Source organism: Cydia fagiglandana, chromosome 21 (genome assembly GCF_963556715.1).
Source record: "Cydia fagiglandana chromosome 21, ilCydFagi1.1, whole genome shotgun sequence".
Lineage (NCBI taxonomy): Eukaryota > Metazoa > Arthropoda > Insecta > Lepidoptera > Tortricidae > Cydia > Cydia fagiglandana.
The window spans coordinates 12,195,619-12,220,795 of NC_085952.1; the positions used below are offsets into that span (position 1 = coordinate 12,195,619).

At 34.6% G+C, this 25,177-nt stretch overlaps 1 protein-coding gene across 1 annotated transcript; it reads left to right on the plus strand.

Moving 5' to 3' along the window:
- Positions 1-156: 156 nt before the first annotated feature.
- Positions 157-24,199, plus strand: LOC134675223 (uncharacterized). Its single transcript, XM_063533438.1, has 3 exons — positions 157-859; positions 6,537-6,664; positions 23,915-24,199. Exons 1-3 carry the CDS (start codon positions 400-402, stop codon positions 24,083-24,085), a joined length of 759 nt encoding a protein of 252 aa, XP_063389508.1. The 5' UTR covers positions 157-399; the 3' UTR covers positions 24,086-24,199.
- The last annotated feature ends 978 nt before the right edge of the window (positions 24,200-25,177 follow it).

The window sequence follows — 25,177 nt, forward strand, 5'->3', positions numbered from 1 at the left end:
TTTATGGACCATAACATAAATATATGGGCCTAACTATGTAAGCGTGTGAACATCAGTTAATCCAAACATTAAAGAAACTTTTCAATGCCTCTTAACAACCGTGTCAAATGTGTATGTCAAGCCTTTGTATAAAGGGTCATTATCAAACTTGCCACCTCCATCCCTAAGTACTCCCTTCTACAGACTAACACAAACAATTTTCCATTTCGCTACACACTCACACATAGTTACAGACTAACGGTGGGAACACACCAGCGGTGAGCGGCGGAATTACTCTAAAGCGGCATACAAACTCCAAGCGTCCCATTCGTAGTTCAACCGTTGTGCACTCACCCTAGCCCTCGATCTTAGAGGCACAGTTCTTTTTGCCATACAGCCTATAAATACGCGAGGCGCTTTATGTTCATAAACAGTCTTTTTTTACCAACCGCACCGCGTGGATCTAACACAATGTTTGCAAAAGTGGTTGTTGTTGCGGCGGTCCTCGCGGTGGCTCAATCAGCACCAAGAGAAGACATGGGATTAAAAAGTATGCTGAGGATATATGAAGAATGCCAACGGACTGACGGGATTGTTCCTTGCTTGAAAAAGAAGGCCATATTGTTCTTCGATCGAGTGGCGAGGATGGAAGCAATACCAGTTATAGATGGGATTGAAGTTATAAAATCTTCGGAGCCTGAAGTAGCGCCTATAAGTGAAAAGGATATTGAAGCAACGCTGCCGAGGAATCTTCAGGATAAGGACGAGACTCTTTCAGAGATGCTGTGGGACAGGATTGCGTCCTTCGCCAATTCAAGGACCATTCAGCTGTCCCTGCCCAAGATGACAGGAGAGGAGTTGAATAGGGGCGTCGAAGAAGGTAAATATTTAACTTATTTTGATTCTTAAATGGATTGTCTGCCGTACTCGGTAACCAAGGACAAGATAATTTTACGAGCCCCGATGCATATGTTTTCGTCAGGTGACGTGACCCCATTTTTTGAGTGACCCCAATAATGATTTTTTATTTTTTTTAGACGGGTAGGATTACAACATATGTGAAAAAGGCTATTACCAGGGAAAGCAATAGGGCTCTGCCAATGTACTGACAATTTTGTTTCGAGCCCATGCATGCAGCAGTGCTGTAGGAGAGGACAATATGATTTGAACAACGTTTTTGAAAATTCGTTTTTTTCAGCAATAAAAGTCTCATGCAATTTTATTATGCGATCAAAATAAACTACATTAAACATTGCTATTATGGTTCCCATTACTGGGTCATTATATGTTCATGTGTAAAATTTATTAAAATAAAGAAAATTGTTGCGCGGAACTAGACGAAATCATTTGCATCGGGGCTCGTAATATCCTTAATAATCTTATATCAAAAACTATCGAATAACAATGAATTTTACAACCAGACATTATGATTTATGGCGCTTAACATTCGTGAATAGGCGAAACATATACTTGTTATTATATATATCTATAAGGTGTATTCGGGTAATACCGAATGTCGGATAATTCCGAAATTCAGATGAAAATCACCCTTAATTCCATCATAATAAAAGTCTCTTTTAGGAATTGTCCGACAGTTTTCGACATTCGGAATTACCCGAGTAAACCTTATATCGCTTTTTGCATTAACAAACCTGCTTTATTATTATTTTTTATTTAAATATTTCTTTTAACTATCTTATTCGAAATTCATGCCCCCATTACACCAAAACAACAACAGAACAATAAGCAACAACTTAATTCGAATCCAATTCCTGTTATGTGAGCAGCATAATGTTTTAAAAAGTATGTACCTACCTAGTAATCATCAATAAACCATGAGATAATCAAACTCATCCAACCGTTTAATAAGACAAGTGATAAAACTTTATCATGTTACATGATTGACACGTGGCGAATAATTAACGTATTTATGATAACCTATGTTTAGCATGTAATCAATGGACAGGTTACCATACCATAATCTTTCACTAGTAACAATCGTATTGAATATATGTACATACTTTAAAAATTCAATGACCTGAACTTATTGTTATACGTAAATAAATAGCCACCACTTTAAGTTAGGCTCGTATATATAATGGAGATCGGAGTGCAATTATAATAATTTTCTATTGCTAACAGATTTTCTTATCAAGCAAACACCTCATAACCTACCTTTAAAGGTCTTAAGGTAATGAAGTCAGAATCATCATAACAATATTTTCTTACCACTTTTTAAATACACTATAAATACGAAATATCAATCAACAACGCATAATGATTCCGGAAAATGATATACTCGTATATAATATTGATCGAGATTTCCATAACTTTTACACAAGTTACGATATGGATAATTTAAAGATATTTGTAAGATAGATATGTCAAATTTGACGTTTCCGCGATTCTGGAGGCCCTCTTGAACGATTTCGACAAGTTATGACTTAGATATCCAAGTCACATCTAGTCGATATCTAATGTAAATCTAGTTGATCTCTATATCGTTTCTAGATCTTGTGATTATCTCGTTTCCCGAATACGCGTGATTGGCGTGTTCAGATATTTGTGAGCGCCTTGACCGCTCCGATATATCTGATGGCGACTGTACCTATAATTGTAGTAACTTTGATAAGGTACAAAACTTTAACGTCATAATACTATAGTGTATATAGGTATTAGGCTAAATAATATCTATATGTAGCCACAACTATCACACTATTATTTAAATTCAAAAGAAAATCACTTTTCCAACGAACTGTCGTCTAAATAATAGGCCTATTTAAATAAATGTCAAATGGAAACCTCAAATGACATGATGGAAAAGTGGCGTGGTGTGGTCAGTGCGTCCATTTGGGGCTATTGTGGCTGTTTATGTCGCTCAACGTGTCTAATGACAGTCATAAAAGACATAAATGACACTTGACAGTGGGAAATTTCAGCAACTCAAAAAATATGACACTTTACAGCACGGGAAACCTTAGTAACTCCGAATAATAAAATTCCGAACATGCACAAAACACTTGTGCATTCAATTATTAAAAAAATCTTAAACTACTATAGTATTTTTGATCATACTCGTAATGTATACATTTCACTTTCTATCATTTCACATAAAATTTTCTTAGTGGCACTTGCACCATCTCACTAACCCGGGGTTAACCGGTTAAACCGTTAACCTAGTGTCAAATTGTACTGGTAACCACGGTAACTCCATGTTTAACCGGTTAACCCTGGGTTAACGAATGGTGTAAGTGGATTTAAACGCCGTACAGCCTTTTGAGCTGGAAACAAATAAAACACCCAAAATTTACTTACATTATGCTTTGTGAGTCAAAGGAACATATGTTTGTTATGTAAACAATAATGATAAAAGTTTACATATTACTCTACCGATAGAATTGCATAAAATCTACTATACTACATAGGTACTACCTATGAATCCTAATCTCAATGTGTCGATAAAACATTTTAGATTACATTATATTAACGCTACAAACTATCTGCATCACTTTTCCCACGCAGTGTTTATTTTTATTACATACCGTGTAAAAGTTACATAAATTTCAATTCAGATTCACTCAATAACGCAATAATTTCAAGACAAAGTGTATTAAAATTTATCAATGATCCGAAACTGAGGGAAAGTTAATATTCACATAAAGCACTTCCAATGAAGATCACGAAATCGTGAGTTATAACAGTGAATAGCAAAACTTCTTTAATTGCTATCATTCATGAATACAAATTTTAATATCTTCACCACTTGTGCTTTAATGTTGGTTTTATGATATCTGTATATTGCAGATTCACTTTTCACTTATTTAACATGCTTTTATGACGTAAATACAATGAATTTTATGTCTTTGCTTGATCACATTTGTCATACCTCACTGTCACTACTCAATGGGTATTTGGGCCTAAGCAAACTGCGAACAAATCTGCGATCGTCGTGGTATAACAAAATAAGGAAATTAGAATACGACTAGGTATTAGTAACATCGTCCGTATACCGGGTGTGGCCTGTAACACGAGCAAATAATTTAAACATAGATGGTACTCGTCAAACGGTGACACTTTTGTTCAACAACTTTTAAAAATTATGAAGTATTTAGACTCCCTATTTTTCATACAAAATAAATATTATCTTTAATGGACGCCATCGCCACGTCATAACATTGTAAGTGACGTTGCTTGTCATGTCTTAAACATAACAAAATTCGCAATACATTGCGCCTTAGAGTAAACTTTAAAGTGTATTAAAAATCAAACCACAAGTTATTTTTAAAAGTCGCTGAACAATGTTGATCAGTATGCGGAGTACAGCCTACAGTTTAATTTTTTGCTCATATTACAGGCCACACCCGGTATTTAAACTTAAAAAACATAAGACATAAGTAACACTTAACTACTTATAATTAAGTAAATTTATCATCATTTTCAATATATCCGGCTTATAATTATTGTGTAATAAGGAAGGAAAACTTCGCAATTGCTATTAACGATATTTACAGTCGCCATCAGATACATCGGAGCGGCCGATGTGTAAAAAATATCTGAACATGCACTCAAGCGGCTTAATGATAGAGGCGTATTCGATATTAGTGAGCACCTTGGCCGCTCCGATATATCTGATTGCGACTGTACCGATTTGGGGTTTTCCTAGTGTGATAGCATACGGTAATTTACCTGTAATTATAAGTGACAGTAAATTAAATGAAAACTGTTTATTTCTTTAACAATATACTACACGCATGTGTAATTTGTTTGAGCGACAGATGGCATTTGTAATAATTATGCACTCGTAATATTACTAGAACACGAAAGACAATTAACTAATGTAAATATCACTTATTTTAACACTTATGAATACGTTCAATTTTGCTTAGCGTGCTATCAATACATTCTCCTTTGGTGTTGACTCGCGTTTTGACATTACGACATTTTTAACTATTTATATGGACAGATTTTGAAAAAAAAAACAAGCACTCAAAGCTTCGAGCTACACCGGCTTCCGATACATCGGAAACTCAAAGCATTTTAGGTACTGTAAAATAACTGTAAATTTCCTTTGAAGCATACTTTTTCCTGGTTGCTGAAGTAATACAATTTTGTTAATTTAGGTTTTAATTTGATTGACTAAGGCTCACTTGCACCATCCCACTAACCTGGGATTAAGCGGTTTAACCGTCAACCCAGTGTCATATTGTACTGTTAACCATGGTAACTCCAGGTTTAACCGGTTAACCCGGGGTTAGTGGGATGGTGCAAGTGGGCCTAAGTCAATAACATCCGGCAGATCGGCCTAGGGGGTTCTTGTTACCCCGACGAGTTAATTTGCACTTTCATTTCATTATGTCATTACGATGTAATGAATATCCCAAAGAGAAATCGAAATCTACGTATATGTACGGTAGTTTGCGTTTCCTTGAAAGTGATAAGTCCGGTCTTCTGTGATAGGTAGCTATCGATAATAACAGTAAAATTGCCAAGATTGTTCCTTAAAAAAAAACCCGTCAAATGGGAGTCGGACTCGTGTTCCAAGGGTTCCGTATAAGTCCGACTCACGCTTGGGTGCACATTTCTAATACATTTTCCTGTCATTTATAGGTAAAATACTACTTTGTGTATTTTTTCCAAAATTGTAGACCCAGTAGTTTCAGAGATAAAGGGGGGTGGGTGAAGGTCGGACAGACAGACAGACGCACGAGGTGATCCTATGAGAGTTCCGTTTTTTCCTTTTGAGGTCCGGAACCCTAAAAATCAATCAGACCCTTGATATGATAATCACAGTCGCGGTCACCCATCCATTGTTTGACCGTAGCTAATATTGCTTAATTTGTATAATAAATAATGTGAAACATACAGGAGACTTACAGCTACTATGTTTATTTGATCGACTACAAGACGTCCTGGAGAATATCTCCTCTAGAGATATAGGTATATAACGCAAGCTACAGTACCTTGGTCATATCATGCGAAACGAGAAGTATGAACTCCTTCACCTCATTATAAAAGGAAAGATCCAAGGGAAAAGATCATCCGGACGAAGACGTAACTCATGGCTCAAAAATCTCCGAACATGGTTCAAACCGAGCACACGCTCATTATTCCGCGCAGCTGTGTCTAAAGTTCATAATATGGTCGACTATCATGAGGGCTATATTATAGCCCTCATGATAGTCGACCTCCGGTAGGAGATGGCACTGGAAGAAGAAGAGATATAGGAATCTTTAGACGTCGTACGCTGTCCTCAACCGCCTGTTCCGTGCTACCTAGACCAGCAGGCGTATGATATGACAAAATACTCGTCACTGTTTCATTGCTTCTCTACACGATGGGCCAGCGCCGGCCACTCCAAGGGACGCATTTATGCGTTAGAGGGAGCAAGTGATATTGCTATCTCATTCTACCGCATGGCTGCGTCCCCTGGGAGTGGCCGACGCTGGCCCATCGTGTAGAGGAGCCATAACATTGCGCGATGGAAAGAGACAAACCTGTCTTTATCATGTAACAACTACTAGCATCCGATGTCTAATAAGATATCATGTATTTTCCAGGACGAGGCAAGATGAAGAAGATGATGGGCATGATGGCGATGGGTTTCGCGATGAAGATGGCCGCCATGGTCCCGCTGGCTATTGCTGGACTCTTCATCTTGGCTGGCAAGGCCCTCATAGTCTCAAAGGTATGATGTTTTGGCAACACATGAATATCCATCTCTTACTGGAACCTCCCGATCTTCTGCCACTTTTTAAATGATGCAACCCAAAAGTTTAAGCTTTATAATTAAGTTTCGGAGCATCTTCAGTTAACTAATTTCACCCGAATTTTTTTGTAAGTAAATAATTAAATTTAATCGTTTGTAATTCAGTTGATAGGCCTGTACATTGTGACGGCCATGGTTCTCAAGGGGCCCACAGATTACCAGCCCGCTGTACGATATCAGCATGTTTCTTGTCCGGACCTATCGAATTTTGCGTTTAACTGACAGGCTGATAAGGTCCGGCGAACTGGTAATAATTAGGGATTAGAGAAGGGAAGATGAAAGATAGTAAAAATATTATTATTTTTGCTGAGTATTCTAAAACAAAAGCAATTACTTAATGCAAATATCGCAATTAATGGTAGTAATATTTGGATAACCACCACTTCTAAGCTATTAATTTGTATTTTATTCAAACTTAACAACGCTTAACCACCATTTAACATACAAAACATCACTAAAATTGCAAGTAACTTGCAAATTGACCGGCATATAGCAATTAAGACGCAATCGTCAGCGTTTTCGAGTAGTTTAAGCAATTTTTAATGGTGATACTTCCATAACTCCGCTATTACCGGCTTTCACAAAATTGACAATGAGTTCTCATGGTCAAAGATGAAACTGGCGCTAAATTTTGACTTTCTATTTGAACATCGCAATTTAACCCTATAATTTGTGTGAACATAATGTCCCATAGATTCACAGAATATGAACTTATCTGCTTAACATATAGTGTCATAACTTTTTGATATATGTTATTGAAACGTTTATCAGGATTAATATCTGAACGATATCCAGAGTCATCTATTTGTTTCGGTTACTAATATTTATGCCAAAGATATATTATTAATATATTTTTTTTAGATTTTACCTTATTATTTACCTTACATATTTTTTTTTTAAAGAACTAGACCACCTTGCCCAATGTTTTAATAAAGGATTTCGGAATTATGTTATGATTTCGGAATTCCTGAGCAGTAGTCATAAAACAAAGTGTTATTTATCAAGAAAAGTAATTAGGAAGATTAAATTAGGTTATGATATTACATAAGATCAGTTAATTTATATCAGCAATAGTAGCAATGTCGACATATCTTTATTTTTTCTTAAAAATCGTAGTACACTAACCTTCAACTAACATTTCAATACTCTTGATAACATATTCATTAGGCAAGTAACTCAGAAGATAATAAGATACTACAAAAGACATCAACGCACTTCTTATTAATTATATAGTAGCGCGTTGATGTCTTTTGGCGACACGTGATTGGTCGAATTTATCGGTACAGTTGACTAAAGCATTTCCTTTATCAAGAAAATTAATTAGGAAGATGAATATAGGTTATAATATTAGATCAGTTAATTTATATCAGCAATTAAATAGGTAGCTATGTAGGTATATCTTTATTTTTTCTCAAAAAACGTAGTAGGTACACTGTCCTTCAACCAACATTTCAATACTATCTTGATAAAATATTCATCGCGCAGAAAACGAGACCATTAGAAAAAGCATAATTGGCCTCTAATTTCATTGTTAATACATTTTCCTAGCCTTCACCTATTGTGTGGTATGGTTCACAAAGTTAGCGTGGGAATCATATCATTAGGTCTGCTATGTGATCTCTTGATTAATGTCACGATAGTCTGTGAACGAGTGAAATCGGCCCTTTTAACCGACGAAAAACAAAAGATAATCCGTAACATGTATTTTTTAAACTAAGGATTTTACTTTTCACTATCAAGTGTTGAATTTAAATCGTGTTCCATTTTAAATACACTTGTTACACGTTCTTCATTTGTTTTTACGCATTCAGAATGATCGAGTGACAAATACGTAAGTACATACGGAATAAAACTAACTAAATAATTCGCTGACACGTTTATTTAAATTTTTAATTAACCTAATCACCTTTCGTATATTTATCAAACATGAAAGCAACCGTTAAAAGTATTCAGATATGACTGACACTTGCTAAATACACAAAAAAATCAACAGCTTTTGAGTTTCATAAACTTAAAATGTTATTATGACTTTCTATAACTGCCTACACAAGTAACAGTAAGGCACGATCATAATAAAAGGCCTAATTTAAACTTTAACGACGAATAATAGCGTATTATAATGGTCATTTATGTATGTTATGTGAGATAATTAGGGTTCTACGTTATCGTTGCATTTTCCATCTTAACCATAGAAATTTCCTTTCCCCTTTTATTTTTATAATTAGCCGTCATTATTTTATGATTACTCTTGGTTTTATTACGTTTGACATCGTTTTCATTCTCTACGTTACTCGTAGTATCTTTTAAGATCTTAGATTGTTTAATTAAAAGATGAAGATATCATATACGAGAATAGTTTTATTCGATGCTAATAAAATATAATCACGTTTTCATAGTAATACTACTTTTGTGCAGAAATTATTTCAAACAAGCTAATGATATAAATAATGATTTAACTGATAAAATATAGGCCAAACTTAAGTTCAATATATAGGTATTGCCAAAAACTTTTCTGCGGTATTTTACTGTTATGAACTTACATAATATTACAGTACCTTGAATAAGATTTTATGTTCATTTTCGTTGTTTAGTGTTTACATTTATCATTCTTATAAATAAACTGTTCGACATACTTCGCTTCTCAACAATGTAGCCAGTAGTTGCCAGGTAAGTACAAGTTTAGGTGCACTTGACACAGATGACAATGACAGTGCCGTTGCAGCGAGTTTTGTATTATACCTCTTAAACTGCGGTTTAACTCTTGATCAGTACAGTTAGTAGAAAAAAATAAACTTGTCAAAAAAACTTTTCTTTAACCTAAACAATTAAACAAATTAGGTAAGTAGCTCAGAAGATAAAAATATAGTTCAAAAGACATCAACGCACTCCTTATTCATTAAATAGTAGCGCGTTGATGTCTTTTGTTCTATCCTTTGGCTACACACGTGAATGGTCGAATTCATTATAGTTGACTAAAGCGTTTTGTAACAAGTCATTATAGTTGAGTCAGGATCCCATAGTGACATGTATGCAATTACACTTTTATGTAAGAAGTCTTAATTCAACAATTAAATTCGACGAGTAGAAAAAATGTATTTATTCTTTATAAATGATCAATATAAATATCTGTTATTCTGACGCTACGATTGTTAGAAATATCTCATTACAGGTACAGCCGGCTTTCTGGTTTAATTCTGGAACGCTTAAGTCACGACACGGCTCAGCCCACTTGGAAATATTCTAGGAAACGGAATTAAATGAAGGAGAAAGTAAAATTACTTATTGAAATGTTGCATTTAAAAATATTAAATATTTTTCTAATCAGACCAAAATATCGTTTAGCCATAGATACATATTTAATGGACTAAAAGATATAAAACTGTTATAATCTTAAAAACTAAAAATCATTTTTGCAGCCTAACAAAAAATTTACAGTCAAGTGTAAAAATAAGGGTGCATACAACTTACTCAAAAATATGTCCCATATTTACTTTAGCTAATTATACCTACGTAAGAAAATATTTATTACAACCACCGAAGCGGAATATAACACCTTACTCGTACCAATTAGTATGGAAATCACAAAAACTTATTCTGAAGCGAATCATATCTTTCATATCAAATTCAACCGTTTTCTGGCACACATTTTCAAGTACGCCGACTAAATACCGCTTTTGCTACCATTTTCATTTGAGTTTATCTGGATAACCTAGATCCGGAGTGCATTTTGATGCATTGATAGTATTGAATTATGGTGCATTAGAGCCAGGGACCGTTACCGGTATTCTGACTACAGGTTATTATTGAGGTATAACCGGTGTAATTTGAATTTGGGTATTTATATCACTTAAGCTCCGAATAGAGGTATTCGAATACCGGTATTCAATAGTGTTATCGGTTTAGCCAATTGACAACAAATACCACTATTTGATAGTTTACTCCTAAAGCTATTACCGGTAATAAGTAAGTGCCAATACCGGTTGTAGTAGTACCACGATTCGTTCCTTCGCTACTCGTCAAGGACGTTGTCCGGCCCGCTTGTAAAGTTGTAAATACTTAAGATTCGGATCTTAGAATGCCCGTTTTCATGTTGCTGGTGAAATTAGCTGTTAGGTGATGATTTTGACGAATACATTTTTAATAGCGTTCATTTGATTCTTTTAATTGTTTTTTAATTGTTGATTTAATTGTATTTTATTATGTATGTAGTTTATAATCTCAAAGATATGAGCGCTGATTAGACGTGCGCGCCGCCGCCATAAGGAGTACGCGCGCCGCCGCCGCCGCCGGTAGTTTAAAATTCGCGCCGAATATTTTTTTATAAGACAGTATTATGCAGCGTTAAAATATGTAATAGGTTATAGTCCGATAAGAAATAGTTGAAAATTATTGCGGGCGCCACTTCCTACGTAACTCTCACATTTTTGACGTAAAATACTTACTTAAAAATGGCAATAATTACGTACTTACGGAATTTTTCTGGTTATATAATTGAATTTCTACTATTTTATGTCGCACCAACACCATACTAAGTCATTATTTGTCTTATTACAACGTAATGAACCAAATAGATAAAAAAATATTATTACGGATTTTTTTTCCTGTGCGTTCATCAAGACATCAAGAGACAGACCCGATTTCATTTAAGAAAGTTCTTACGAAAATATTGATAAAATTACATGCATTATTGTATACCATTGTTCAGATGTTGCTGCATCCTACGATACCCCGCTAAGTTTGATTTAATGTTAATAAAATGACGCCAATGACTGGTAAAATTTTACCACCTACGAGCTATAAACTTTTTGGAAAAATATAAAAATAGTAGGTTTTACTTTAGTTCATAACATAAGTTGACATGATCAGTAAGTGTATTTGTAATTAAAAGCAATTATTCTAAAATCATAAAAAAAAAACATGATATTGACAAAAAAAAACCTTATGCATATAAAGTACTGTATATTCGGCAACGTCCAAAATACTAGACGTCTTTTCATTATGCAGCGTATCTTTTTATTTACACCGAACCTGGCAACATCCAAAATATTTGTCATACCTATGTTTTTTTCGAAACTATTATAAATAGATTTTTTTCATGATTTTTCTACAATAAACAACCACATACCTAATAAGATAATAACACCGAAAAAATGATACTAACACAGTTTTTTAAGATTTTTTTCCCTTGTCGATTTAAGGGTTAAGCATGACTTTTCATTATACGTCTTAATATTGAAAAGTTGAAAAATTCCACGCCGCCGCCGTGGATTTTATGGTGGCGCGCCGTTGCCCAATTATTTTCGACCGGCGCGCACGTCTAGCGCCGCCCGATAGGCATTTAGCCGGCGACGGTTCGCCGGTCAAAATTGGTTGGCGGTGGCGGCGAATCGGCGGCGTAGCCTTGAAAACTTGGTTTATGCGAAGAGAATTCAAACCTTTTAATTTCAAGGATTATTTATTGAATTATGGTAGGAAAAAAGTTTTTCATGCCATGAACTGTAGATAAGCAGCACAATGAACATCTTTATATTGTGAGGTTACTGTTAATTGAATTTATCACTAATTCACTACACCTTATAAAACAAAGTCTCCCGCCGCGTCTGTCTGTAACTATATGAATGTATGTTCACGATGAACTCAAAACCTACTCAACTGATTTTCATGCGGATTTCAGCTATCAATAGAAAGATTTTTGAGGAAGCTTTAGTTTAGGTGTACAATTTGTTAAGGTTTTGTGTTATCCGTGCGAAGTCAGTGCGGGTAGCTATAGTCAAATATAATAGTTATTATATGTACGTATCGCCAGGAGAGGTGAATGATTACACACACTGCTCGCACAGAGTACCTACTAATCGCAAAAATAGTATGAATGAATCAATGAGTGAATGCGACTTAAACGTACGATATTAAAAGCCTATAAAAAAAACCTTCAAGAAACTTTTTTACAGTTGATATCAACTTGATATTGGTACGAAATACGGAAGCCTAAAAAGAATATTAATTTCAAAATCTCACTGTCATTACATGATTTTGTTGTTGTGTGCGTGACTTCAACTATCGTGCTCATACCTTTACATTCAATTGTTGAGGATATGTTCTGGAATAGACGTATTAGGTTAGACTCCATATCACCTATTTCTTATTCATTGACATTGCCTGGCCACCGAATCGCTAACTACTGCCACATGTTTAGCTTAAGCATAGACAAGAGAAAGCATGCAGTCTAATATATATTAGCCAAAAAAGTTATATATCCGAACTTAATATAAGGTGCTAACAAATTAGCTACCAATATTTTTACAGCTGATAATACTCGACTCCTGGAGTATATTTAAGTATGAAACATTTAGGTTTTATGATGTTCTTTGAGAAAATTGGAAAACAAATTTGCTACGTAAAAACAACCTGTTAATGAGATAATTAAATGAGACCTCTTTTTAACTGGCCACTTCACGTTGATAAATGAAATGACACGTTGATGATAATGACATTTAACACAAACAATTGTTGGCAAAACAGAAAGTGTTAAACATCTTGTCAGTTAAATCATAGACAAATATAGTAAGCATAGAGTGTATGGAGTATACATCAGTTTTGGTACCAAAAAGACTATTATTTTCGTAATTGATATTTAGCATCGAGTAGCGGAATTATCAGTACCGCTACTTGATACTAGATGTCTCAAATGTCGCGACTCACGAAAATTGTATTGAACAACTATTTACAACTAATATTAAAGCAGAAGGAGTTGAAAATAAGTTCCAGTTAATCCTTGTTTAATATTAGCTGAAAGTTGTTGAGCATTAGACTTTTCGGTCGGTGCAACATCTATTGTCAAGTAGCAGTACTGATAATTCCGTTACTCGATACTAATGTTGACTACGAAAATAATAGTATTTTTGGTACCAAAACTGATGTATGGAGTGAGCATGAGCACTCTATGTATTTTTTCTTTATGTGGTTAAATGCACGTAATGATTATTTTTAATTAATTTTATTAATATAATTTTAATTTATTTTTTTGTTCGGTAAATAAAACAAAAATATGATATAAAAAGTTTTCTTGATTTCTATTTAAAGTTAACTGTTTTTATATAAAGTACCATCTCTTAAAATATCGATACCTACAGCTTGGCAAAAAAGAGTAGAAATTAAAAAGTGGCAACATTGTAGTGTCGTCCCTTTCAAACCAATTTATATAAGAAAACGGGACGACACTACAGTGTTGCCACTTTTTAATTTCTACTCTTTTTTGCCAAGCTGTAATTTGTTAGCACCTTATATAAAAGCAATAAATTCCCGATCAAACTAATCTGCATAGCATTTGCAACGACAACGTGTGTAAATATCATCGTTAATGTCAAATTTCTATGAAAATATGACGTTTATATTATAATAACACTCCCTCACTTTGTTCTGTTCAAATCGGTGCAAAGTTAGCTTAGACAGACTCTAGTATCTGACAAGGTCACGCCGATGCCACGGCGATAGCGCAGTGTCGGCAGCGGCGACGCGAAAATTTTGGCGGCGGCGGCGGCGCGAAAATTTTGATGGCGGCGGCGGCGCGCCGGCGCGGCGCTCATATTTCATATGGAAATGTTTTCTGGGGTTAATTCTTTTCATTAATTCATTCATTAACCTCGTGCTTTGAAACGGTCGCAATTTCGAACCACTTGCTACGCTCGTGGTTAAATTATGAAATATTTCGCTTGTACTGCGATCAATATTAGCATGAGGACTTAACAACAACTTTAACCTCTTGTCGCAAAGTTTTTGGTTACTCTTTGATCAAGTGCAATGAATACCGGTATTAAATACGATAACCATTACCGGTATACTGAATACCTGTTATTATTGAGGTATTAATGAATACCGGTATTTCATTATGTCAATTAGTGTAGTTTAGCGATAAAGACAAAAACGGAATGACAGCAATACCTCTAATTCGAATATAGGTATAACATTTTAACCGGTATTCGTTTGACAGTTTATATACAGGTATTTAATAAAACCGGTTATACGGTCCCTGATTAGAGCACGAGCGTAGCGAGCAGCGGAAATCTAAATGGCGATAAACGATATTAAGATTAAATACTTTTTAAATATGAGTGTTTTAGACATTAAACGTCGGGTAATTGTGTATACAATATTCTACCCTAAAGATAGAGGCATGACTTTACTCCGACATAATACCGACATTGTACGTACAATTATACGATATATTATTACCATTCAAGTACTACATTAGGTTTATTGATAAGGTAGATACAAATATTAAAAAACTAACTTATCTATTCAAGTTAATTTTAAAGACTATACAATTCTAAAATTGCATACTTATTTGTTTTTAAAATATGCGTTACGCTTTTTACACTCATTACTTTTACCAATACATAATCTAGCTAAACATTTAAAATTCCCAGTTATTTTTTAAATTTAATTTATAATCTTACTTCTTAATAAAACCAACTAATAGCTACTTAATTAGTATAATCTCTAGCCGCTCAGAGACCTTTTTAAGATCTCTAATTCCAAATTGTACTGTGAATCTTCATTTTGATAAATCAAAATTGCGTTTGTCTTGCCAACTTTTGATGTATGGGCGACATTTGTACGGCACTTACTTTTGCCGCTCTGCTACTACCTTGGCTCCATCCTGCAAAAGCATGCAAACACAAAATGTGTTAAATGCACAGATAAGAAACGCGTTCTCAATGATCTCGGCACTGATTCATCGCAACAGTTTACACGATGCAAAAACTGCCAACAATAATGAGAATCTAATCGTCGGTGAGAAGAGTTTTTACTCATTGAGTCAAGGTCATTGTCATCAGTGTGCCATAAGTCTGGTTTTGATTTATACCGGTATGTGGGAAAATGTATAAGGAAATGAAGAATTGAATGAAGTTGTTTATTGATTGTTGGTATGGATAATTTTAACATATGTACATTATAAATAAGTTTTGATAGCATATCGTCTACAAACTTTAACTAGGCTTTTTTAACTACGTTCATAATCTAGGCACAAAAAAAGAAATAGGTACGGCATGGTATTCTTGAGGATAGCAGTAAGATGAGATTTATTATCCGGTCTACAATAAAACGCGCTAGTAGTACATTGTGTTAATTAGAGAAACCAAGTGAAACATATATTTCAATATAATTACTGAATTGACCTCTAGCCGCCCAGAGACCTATAAAAAGGTCTCCTCTTCCATTCTAATTTGAACTTTGTGTTGACAAAATAAAATTTAATTTTGCTTGGCATGGTTTGACGTATGGGCGGCTAGAGGTTAAATAGACTATACATATAATATACGCCCTGTTAAATACACGATCTTGGCATTTTAATGATGAGTGCATTAAGTGCATTAATATGTAAGTACATATTTTTCATTGAAGGACGTGAAGTTATATCTATTACGAGTACTGTACCGAATTAGCAGCTCAAGATCTCGCATAGAAAATGTACAAACTGAATTGTTCCCTCGGTTAATAAGTTAAAGAATAAATATTATGATTTTATAATTAGCATTACCTATGTACGATGTTCTTTTGTTTTTGATATATTATATTAGAGACGGATGGATAACACAAATTAAGTAGACAGTCTTTTTACATATATTCAATTACACAAACGGTTCTACCGCGATATAATTTCATTGTTTTTACCTTTAATTCCGACGTTTCAGCTGAGTTGCACCAGCTGTGGTCACAGAAAAACTCACAACAATGAAATTATATCGCGGTAGATCCGTTTGTGTAATTGAATATGTGTACAAAACGCGAGAGTTTAAAGTCTTTTTACATTTTTATATTATTTAACTGTAAGTGCCTAATTATGTTTTTTGTCCTCCGGCGGTGGAATTTTAGAGTTCCTTTTAGTTTGTTGATGGAACTAAGTAGTGTAACATTATTTTTTTTATAGTCTGAGTTGTAAATCTATTGCCGTCCGATATGTCGTAAACGACTGTCAGACCAAGGGGCCAGAGCACATTTTTTAAGAATACAAAATGGTTTTGAACGAGAGTCAAAGATTTATAGCATCATCGAAATCAAATGTTAAAGCAATCATAGCGGCTGTGGATAAAAACTACTGACATAATAATTAACGTGACCCGTGAAGTTCAAGTTGAAAGTACAGTCAATTAAAGCGAAAAAAGGTTGTGCAGTGGAATCATATCATATAACTGGTCAATATAAAAATAAAGTAGATATTTAGTTTATATTATTTTCTCTCTTGTATTAGTCCTGTCTGAATTTTAACGGCTTTCTATGAAATGCGCTGAGCAATAAAACTGTTTACTATTAGAAATAACACAAAAGTGGCAAAATAGGTCACAAAAAATAAAAATGGCAAAAAATAAAAGAAACGCTCAGATGACAATGGTAATAAACGTAAAATAAGGTACAAGATCCATACCAAGAACGACGTGACAAAAATAAGGTTGGTTTAAAGGAAAATTCGGCAAACATACTTCTAAAAACAGTAGGTATACTTAACTAACCTATTCATAAATTTTTGCATTGACAGTCCACATAATGGTCACTTAACTCTATTGTATGGCCCTTAACACCCACGGCGCACTTTTATTCAATTAAGAATCTCCGAGTGAAAGTCAATCATAATACAAATAATTACGGATGATTGACGTGAGTTATTGTTATTCTTATATTTTACGCATCTATCAATGTCTGGCCAAGAGCTGTCGTCGGGGTGATGACCTTTACTTTCGCCGTAATGCGATTATAAGAGTATGCTTGACCTGGAGCTTAGAAAACCGGGCAAGTGCGAGTCGGACTCGCGCACGAAGGGTTCCGTACCATAATGCAAAAAAAAACGAAAAAAAAAGCAAAAAAAAAACGGTCACCCATCCAAGACAAGTACTGACCACTCCCGACGTTGCTTAACTTTGGTCAAAAATCACGTTTGTTGTATGGGAGCCCCATTTAAATCTTAATTTTATTCTGTTTTTAGTATTTGTTGTTATAGCGGCAACGGAAATACATCATCTATCACGGTTCGTGAGATACAGCCTGGTGACAGACAGACGGACGGACGGACGGACTGACAGCGAAGTCTTAGTAATAGGGTCCCGTTTTACCCTTTGGGTACGGAACCCTAAAAAAGTCTTAGTATATTTTTTTATAAGTTTTGGGTTGTCTTTGAATTTATAAAAATTGTTGTCTGTAAAGTCGGTTTACGGATGATAATTTTGCGTGATAACGTCATAAGAAAACGTGGCCGTAACGTTACCATGGAGATCTGTCCACAACGTGACACTTTTTCGTGCATACTACCGGTGTTCATCGATTTATAAGACGTTATCACGTCAAAAAATGTGTCGACGCAATGCTTTCATTACTTATACTTATTTGACTGTATGATTTTTAACTCTTTAAATTATTTGAAAAGAAGTTTACTTCCTATTACTGGAAACATGTATAAATATTACAGTGTACCTATTCAACTGGCCGCCAAATATTACTCAGTGTACTTCAAAAAGAACAAAATTACAACATAAGGTGGTGGTACTAGTGCTCGACATGCTAACGCCCAATAGATGACACCCTGCTGTCACCTCCATTGACAATCGCGCGAACGCCAGTAACCACCACCTTATATCATATTTATCAAGAAATTTAACAATTTACGATCTTCGTTTGTTAAATTACCTTCTTAACAAAAGGATTAAAAGATAACCATGTTTTAGGTCTAACTCTAATAAAAAAAAATCAAGATGAAAATAGAGAAATACCACTTCTCATTTTCTCCTTTACAAACTCGGAAATAGAAATAGATACTATCACAACATAGTCGCTAGCGCAATCATTCCGAGTCAGAAATGTGGATCCAGTCCTTTAGTAGGTCGTTGCCATTATATATAACTATCTGTACTTGTCTAAGTAATGGCGCTGTTTAACTTTCTACCAAGGTTTTAGGATATATGGGTTATGGCATTTATAACAGTGGGGTGTTTACATACTTGCTACCATGTAACTTTTCACTATAATAAGCCAAGGCACGTTTGGAGATAAATGAATTTCTAAGAAAAACTCAATGAATTGGTATTATTGACATAGTTAAGTTGTACTTAGTTAAATAGTAAGTACAGGCCGCGTAGCCAAGATGTCAATCGCTTACGCTCCGTAGCGATCGAAACGCAACTGTCACTGTCGCGCTAATATAGAAGAGTGATAGAGAGACATAATGCTTTTCGATGTCGAAGCGATAGCGATTGTAACCTTGGCTAAGCCGGCTGTATACTTTGAAAGTAGTAGTATACGTAGCAGTTGTTTCTTCGCCTACTGAAATATCAGAGCAAACTCGTGTGGCGATGGAACTTAAAATAAACCTAGATTCATTTTATCATCATTATCATCCCACTGCGTGGTTGGCACTGGTCTACTTTCATTGTACAGTCAGCAGCAGAAGTTGCTAAGCGGGCGAAGTATCCAAAATGATCTTGACGCGACTTTATTGTTAAGAGAATAAGAGTGTATCAAGGTAATTTTGAACACCTCGCCCGCTTAACAACTTCTGCTGCTGACTGAGAAAGTTTGAGCTGTAACCCTCATGCTCGCCCGCGGATTAGGGATTTCAAACAGAGGGCCTACCGCGAACCACGTTCTACGTGTTGCCTCCCTGTCACACTTACGTACGAAATTACAAGTGCGACAGAAAGTTCAGTTCTTGATTAGAAGCGCTGGTAACTGAGAGATATGACGTTGTTGTAGTAACTAAGAGACTTGTTGTTAACCTAGGGAAGAGCGGTGCCTCCCAACACAGGCAATTCTTTGCTTACCGGGCGGCTCCATCCCTTAAACCATGGCCATGGGTGTATTTAAAAGAAATAAAGAATTTTGTATTAGTCTGGTTTCCTTCAACCAATCAATCAATACTTATGTCTTTATATAAACCAGAGGGGGCCAGCGAAGATTAAAATCGTACATCGACAAACGCCCAACGTAAAGATACTACGAAAATTCATGTGACTATTTTATTTATTGTGTTTGTTTTTTTTTTTTTTGTTATGTAGCGACCGATCTGGCCTAGTAGGTAGTGACCCTGCCTATGAAGCCGATAGTCCCGGGTTCGAATCCTGGTAAGGGCATTTATTTGTATGATGATACAGATATTTGTTCCTGAATCATGGTTGTTTTCTATGTATTTAAGTATTTATAATATTATATATATCGTTGTCTGAGTACCCACAACACAAGCCTTCTTGAGCTTACTGTGGGGCTTAGTCAATTTGTGTAAAATGGTCCTATAATATTTATTTAGTTATTTATTTATTTCCAAACTAAAGTTTATTTTGGCGTTTTCTACCAACGAATGTAATTTTGGTCTGTTGATGTTGTGTTGAAGGGAAAAATTGTGAGAAAATCTGTATACATCTGCGAAGCAATTCAAAGGTGCGTGTGAATTTGCAGCGTCTTAATAATATAACTACCATAAATCACCATTAGGTACTTTCACAGTTATACAATTATACTCGTACATTACCTTAGCGTGATGGCTCTATCTACTACGATTATCGTGACACAGTACATATTATACACATTAGGGAAAAAACGCTAACACACACACACACACACACACACACACACACACACACACACACACACACACACACACACACACACACACACACACACACACACAGGACCAGATATGGCCGCTAGGTGGTGACAGCGCAATTGGGGCCGAACGGATGTACTTTTAGCTACCTGTAGCAAAGCGACGAAATCGCGGAGTGAGACACGCCTGGCAGAGCTTACATTTATTATGTTATATTATATCGTTATTAAGATTGGTTGTTACTTTGTTATGAGAACTTCATTCATTCCTTTCCCATTTAGACGTTGAAGTAAAGATGGTTCATTTTTTAGCTCAATACAGCACAACCATGCTCGATAACCCACAAGCGGTGACCCATACACTCATATTATGAAAAGACCCAGCAATTTTGAAATGATTGTATGATTCAATTGGAAGATTCACCTAACATTCATTCTCATACGATATTACTTTCCCTGTGACCTCCCAACCTGCGTTTCGTGATCCAGGCGCACTTTCTAGACCTCAGCCTTGTGAGGTCGTGTGAGGTCACATCCTACGAGATCTTCGTGTAGATTTATATTGTGACTGTGAAGGGTCTACCTATTAAATTACTAAGAATAATATGTTACACGGTGGTTAAAAAGTTTTGGGATTACACTGAACAACTTTTACTATGGGACTAACCCCGGAACGAGAAAAAAAATTTACCCTCCCATAGAAAATGGACCAGCCAAAATGTAAGAAATAACCAATTAAATTTTCGGGTTTTGGGGGTTGGTCTCATAGTAAAAGTTGCTCAGTATAATCCCAAAATCTCCCTGGTACCGGGAATGCAGTTATCTTTTAGCCACCGTGTATATACCGGGTGTGGCCTGTAATATGAGCAAAAAATTAAATTGTAGGCTGTACTCCTCATACTGACCAACATTTGTTCAGCAATTTTTAAAAATAACTTGTGGTTTGATTTTTAATACACTTTAAAGTTTATTCTAAGACGCAATGTATTGCGAATTTTGTTATGTTTAAGGCGTGACAAGCCACGTCAATCTCAATTCGTCAATTGAAGATAATATTTATTTTGTACCTATGAAAAATAGGGAGTCTAAATACTTCATAATTTTTAAAAGTTGTTGAACAAAAGTGTCACCGTTTGACTCCTCAAACGGTGACACTTTTGTTCAACAACTTTTAAAAATTATATTATTATTATTATAAATTATTAATTACAATCTATGTTTTAATTATTTGCCCGAGTTACAGGCCACACCCGGTATAAGCTTTATAAATTCGTGTCGCAAACAATCAATTCAATTCAATTCAATTTTTTATTAATAAAATATACATTTTACACGTCAAATTTGTAACAAACAACATATATTATTAAATCCCTCAATCCCATGGGTAAAATCATTACAAAATCTAAGGTATGACCAAACAATGCGTTCCATTAATCCTTATACCTAAGACTTAAGGTTTAGAATTGATAATATTACTGGTATTCTAATGTTTATCTTTTGACCTTCGATGGTCGATTTTTGCTGAATTGGTTTCGCTTACGTTCCAATAACAAAATGTGTTGCTGTTGTAGAAAAAAATATTGTTTTTAGGTATTTTTGGAATAAATACCTATATCAAACAGCTTAGAACAAACCTAACCTAAACCTAAGTGTTATTATTTTAAAATAACCCTAAGATGAAAGTAGATCGCAGCACAAAACCGCCTTTTCATAAAAAAGGTCTTTCCCATTTTCCTCCCTAGATATTGATATTATGGAAAATATATTCAAATAATTTGATACAATTATTAACCATAACTATGCCCCCTTCGTTTGATTTATTTTAATTTTTACCCCACTTATTGCTAGATATTGGTTTATGTGGGGCCACAGTTTTGGTCTAACTTGAGTCACTTTTCTGTGAGCCCTTTATTTCTATTAAGGTTTAAAAAAATTATATCATATCCCTAGACGAAGTTTAAATATATTATAATATGTTTAACCATTACACTAGAATGTATAACACTAAGAAACAAAATATTATTCACAAGGCATCCTACTCCTTTTGGCAGTCTCAAGTTAATATTTCATTAAAACTGCTGCAAAAAAAACTAGGCGATTCTCGTCACATCGTTGGCAACACTGCATTGAAATTCGAGGCAGTCTTTTGTTTGTTACAACACGTCCCAGTCTCTTTAAATAATATCTAGTGTTCACACTTAACTTATCAGAAAACAAATATTAAGCCATAGTTTTATGTGAAATTTGAGTGTTGCAATACGAGTTTATAGAATTTTATAGTTCAGTTCGAATAGATAAACGAGGAGATGCAGTAGTGGAATAAGTTTTATTGTCTATTCAAGTAAATCTCGTGCGGCATTTGTTTTCATCAAAGCCTGAAGAGATTTACTTATATAGATTGTAAAAATATCAACATAGTTTTGGTAAATGAGTTTGGTTTGATACGGTGTTTCGAAATCAAGAAGTGATTTGTCTTTGTTCTGATTTTTTTTACGTTAGTGAGCGCGTGGAAATACATAATCGTAAACGGATACCGTAGCCTACGAAAGTTTGTAATGAAGATAAACTTGCAAAGCTTAACGCAGATGGTGCTGCAATCTTTAAAAAAAGCATGTCTTTACCTATACCAAATACAAACAAGTATAAACCGTAGACTACAGACTTTTGTTTATTTTCAAGACAGTCAAAACAATTTAATAATCTGTGGGTTTTTAAATTCTATTCAATTCCAGATAATACAGATGTAGTGCATAACCTCCTAAGGCCCAAGGTCCTACCTATATTACTTAATAATTTTGATGAAATTTAAACCATATTAAAATAGGAATAGAGTTGCAATTGTATTGTTTCGTTCAATTCTCAAACAAAACAAAATCAACTCTATTCCCTACGCTACAGGTTCAAATTTCAGTGGCAAATTATGGATTTTTCATCTGCTGATGGCCTTAGGAGGTTTCCTTTACCATCGTATTTTCATGAAAACGTACGAATGTGTTAAGCCATTCCAGTCTCACAGCCGTTTTCGAACAATGAGATACGTCAAATACTAGATATTGAAACGATATGGATTAGATACGTCAGTGTCAAACAAGTGTCAAAATTGACATGTCTTCAAACAAAAACGTCACTTTTGACACTTGTTTGACACTGACATATCTATTCCATATCGTTTCAATATCTAGTATTTGACGTATCTCATTGTTCTAATACGGCTGTCAGTACAAAAAGTACTGAGGTTGACTGAAGTAGCATGACAAATACGAACGTTTCCGAGAAAATACAATGGCAAAAGGTTATACATCTGTACCTACTCGTATACATTGACAAAATATTTTAAAAGATACCTAGCTGATAAGGTGACTGGCATGACACGAGATCCTCGCATTAAACATTTTATTTAACATAACTTATTTTTTGATTTAACCGTTTCGATTTTTGTCATAACCTCTAGCCGCCCAACTACCTATAAGAAGGTCTCCTGTTCCATTCTAATTTAAAATTACAAATATCTTCTATAAGTAAGCAATAAATATATTGATTGATTGATTGATTGATTGATCTAACCAAGTGTATTCTTCTTTCCAGATTGCCCTTCTGCTCTCAGGCATCATAGCTCTCAAGAAGATCATAGCACAGAAGAATAGCGGCGGCGGCCATGACAGCGGCTGGTCTTCTGGAGGCAGCAGCGGCGGGTGGGACCGTCGCTCGTATAACGATGTATCAGAACTCGCGTACTCTGCCTACAAGAAAGACTAAACCTTATTACTGAGATATCTAAGTCTAATTTCTAATGTCACCTCATTTTTGTTTAGTTTTAATTTATGGAAATCTTCTTGACTATTCGGCGTACAAGAAAGATTAAATCTTATAACTATCACATCTAAGTCTAGTTTCTAATGTCGCCTCATTTTTGTTTAGTTTTTTTTTTTTCAAGCCACGATCTAGAAGCAAATCTGAGTTATACTGTTTTTTTTATTTTGCAAGTCATGTGGTTCATCTTTTTTAAGTTCGTGATATTTTTTTTATTTTTTTACCCACCTTTTGAAACACGTGACTTGTTTTGTTGTGTTTATTTTCCTAATTTTACAAGAATTAGGTACTAATTAGAATTGTTCTTTGTAAAGGACAATTTGGAAGTACTTTATATTTAAAGGTGTATTTTTAATTTATTTATTTTAGACTTAAGGTTCGACTGCTCTGTGCCGGAATACTCATTTTATAATTTATTTTTAATTTGTGTCATATGTAAAATTATTATTTATTTTGATTTACTGTATATATTGAAATGATGTACTTTGAGTAATTTTATTATTTTTATTTATTTATTTTACTTAGTTAATTTATTTGAAACTTAATTTATTACAATATTTCTAGCCCTTAGTAATTAAAACTATTTATTGATGTCTGTTATGTGGAAAATTGATCGATTTTTCTAATAAAATGATGAAAATTAATTAGTGTTTTTGCTTTTCTGGTTATACAATATAACTACATTTACCTATCCAGGGAAAAAAAAAATTTTTATTTAACTTTAATTAATTTTACATCGATCTGAAAAACTATAACTTACTTTAAATAATTTTAAAAACGGGTCACTCACGTATTTTAAGTCAAAAAATGCTCGATATTATATTTAATATGTCTGTCTCACAGAAGTTTTGTTATTAAAACTTACTTTAACTAGAACCAACATTATTAGTACCTATCTTTTTAATACACGGTACCATAAAAGTAACGACCCATATCCCTTCCAAACCAGAGCACAGTAATGACCGTAATCCGGCTCTATGCATGGGAAGCAAGGGATATTGGGCCCGATTCGGATTTGAAATAGACATCTATTAGATA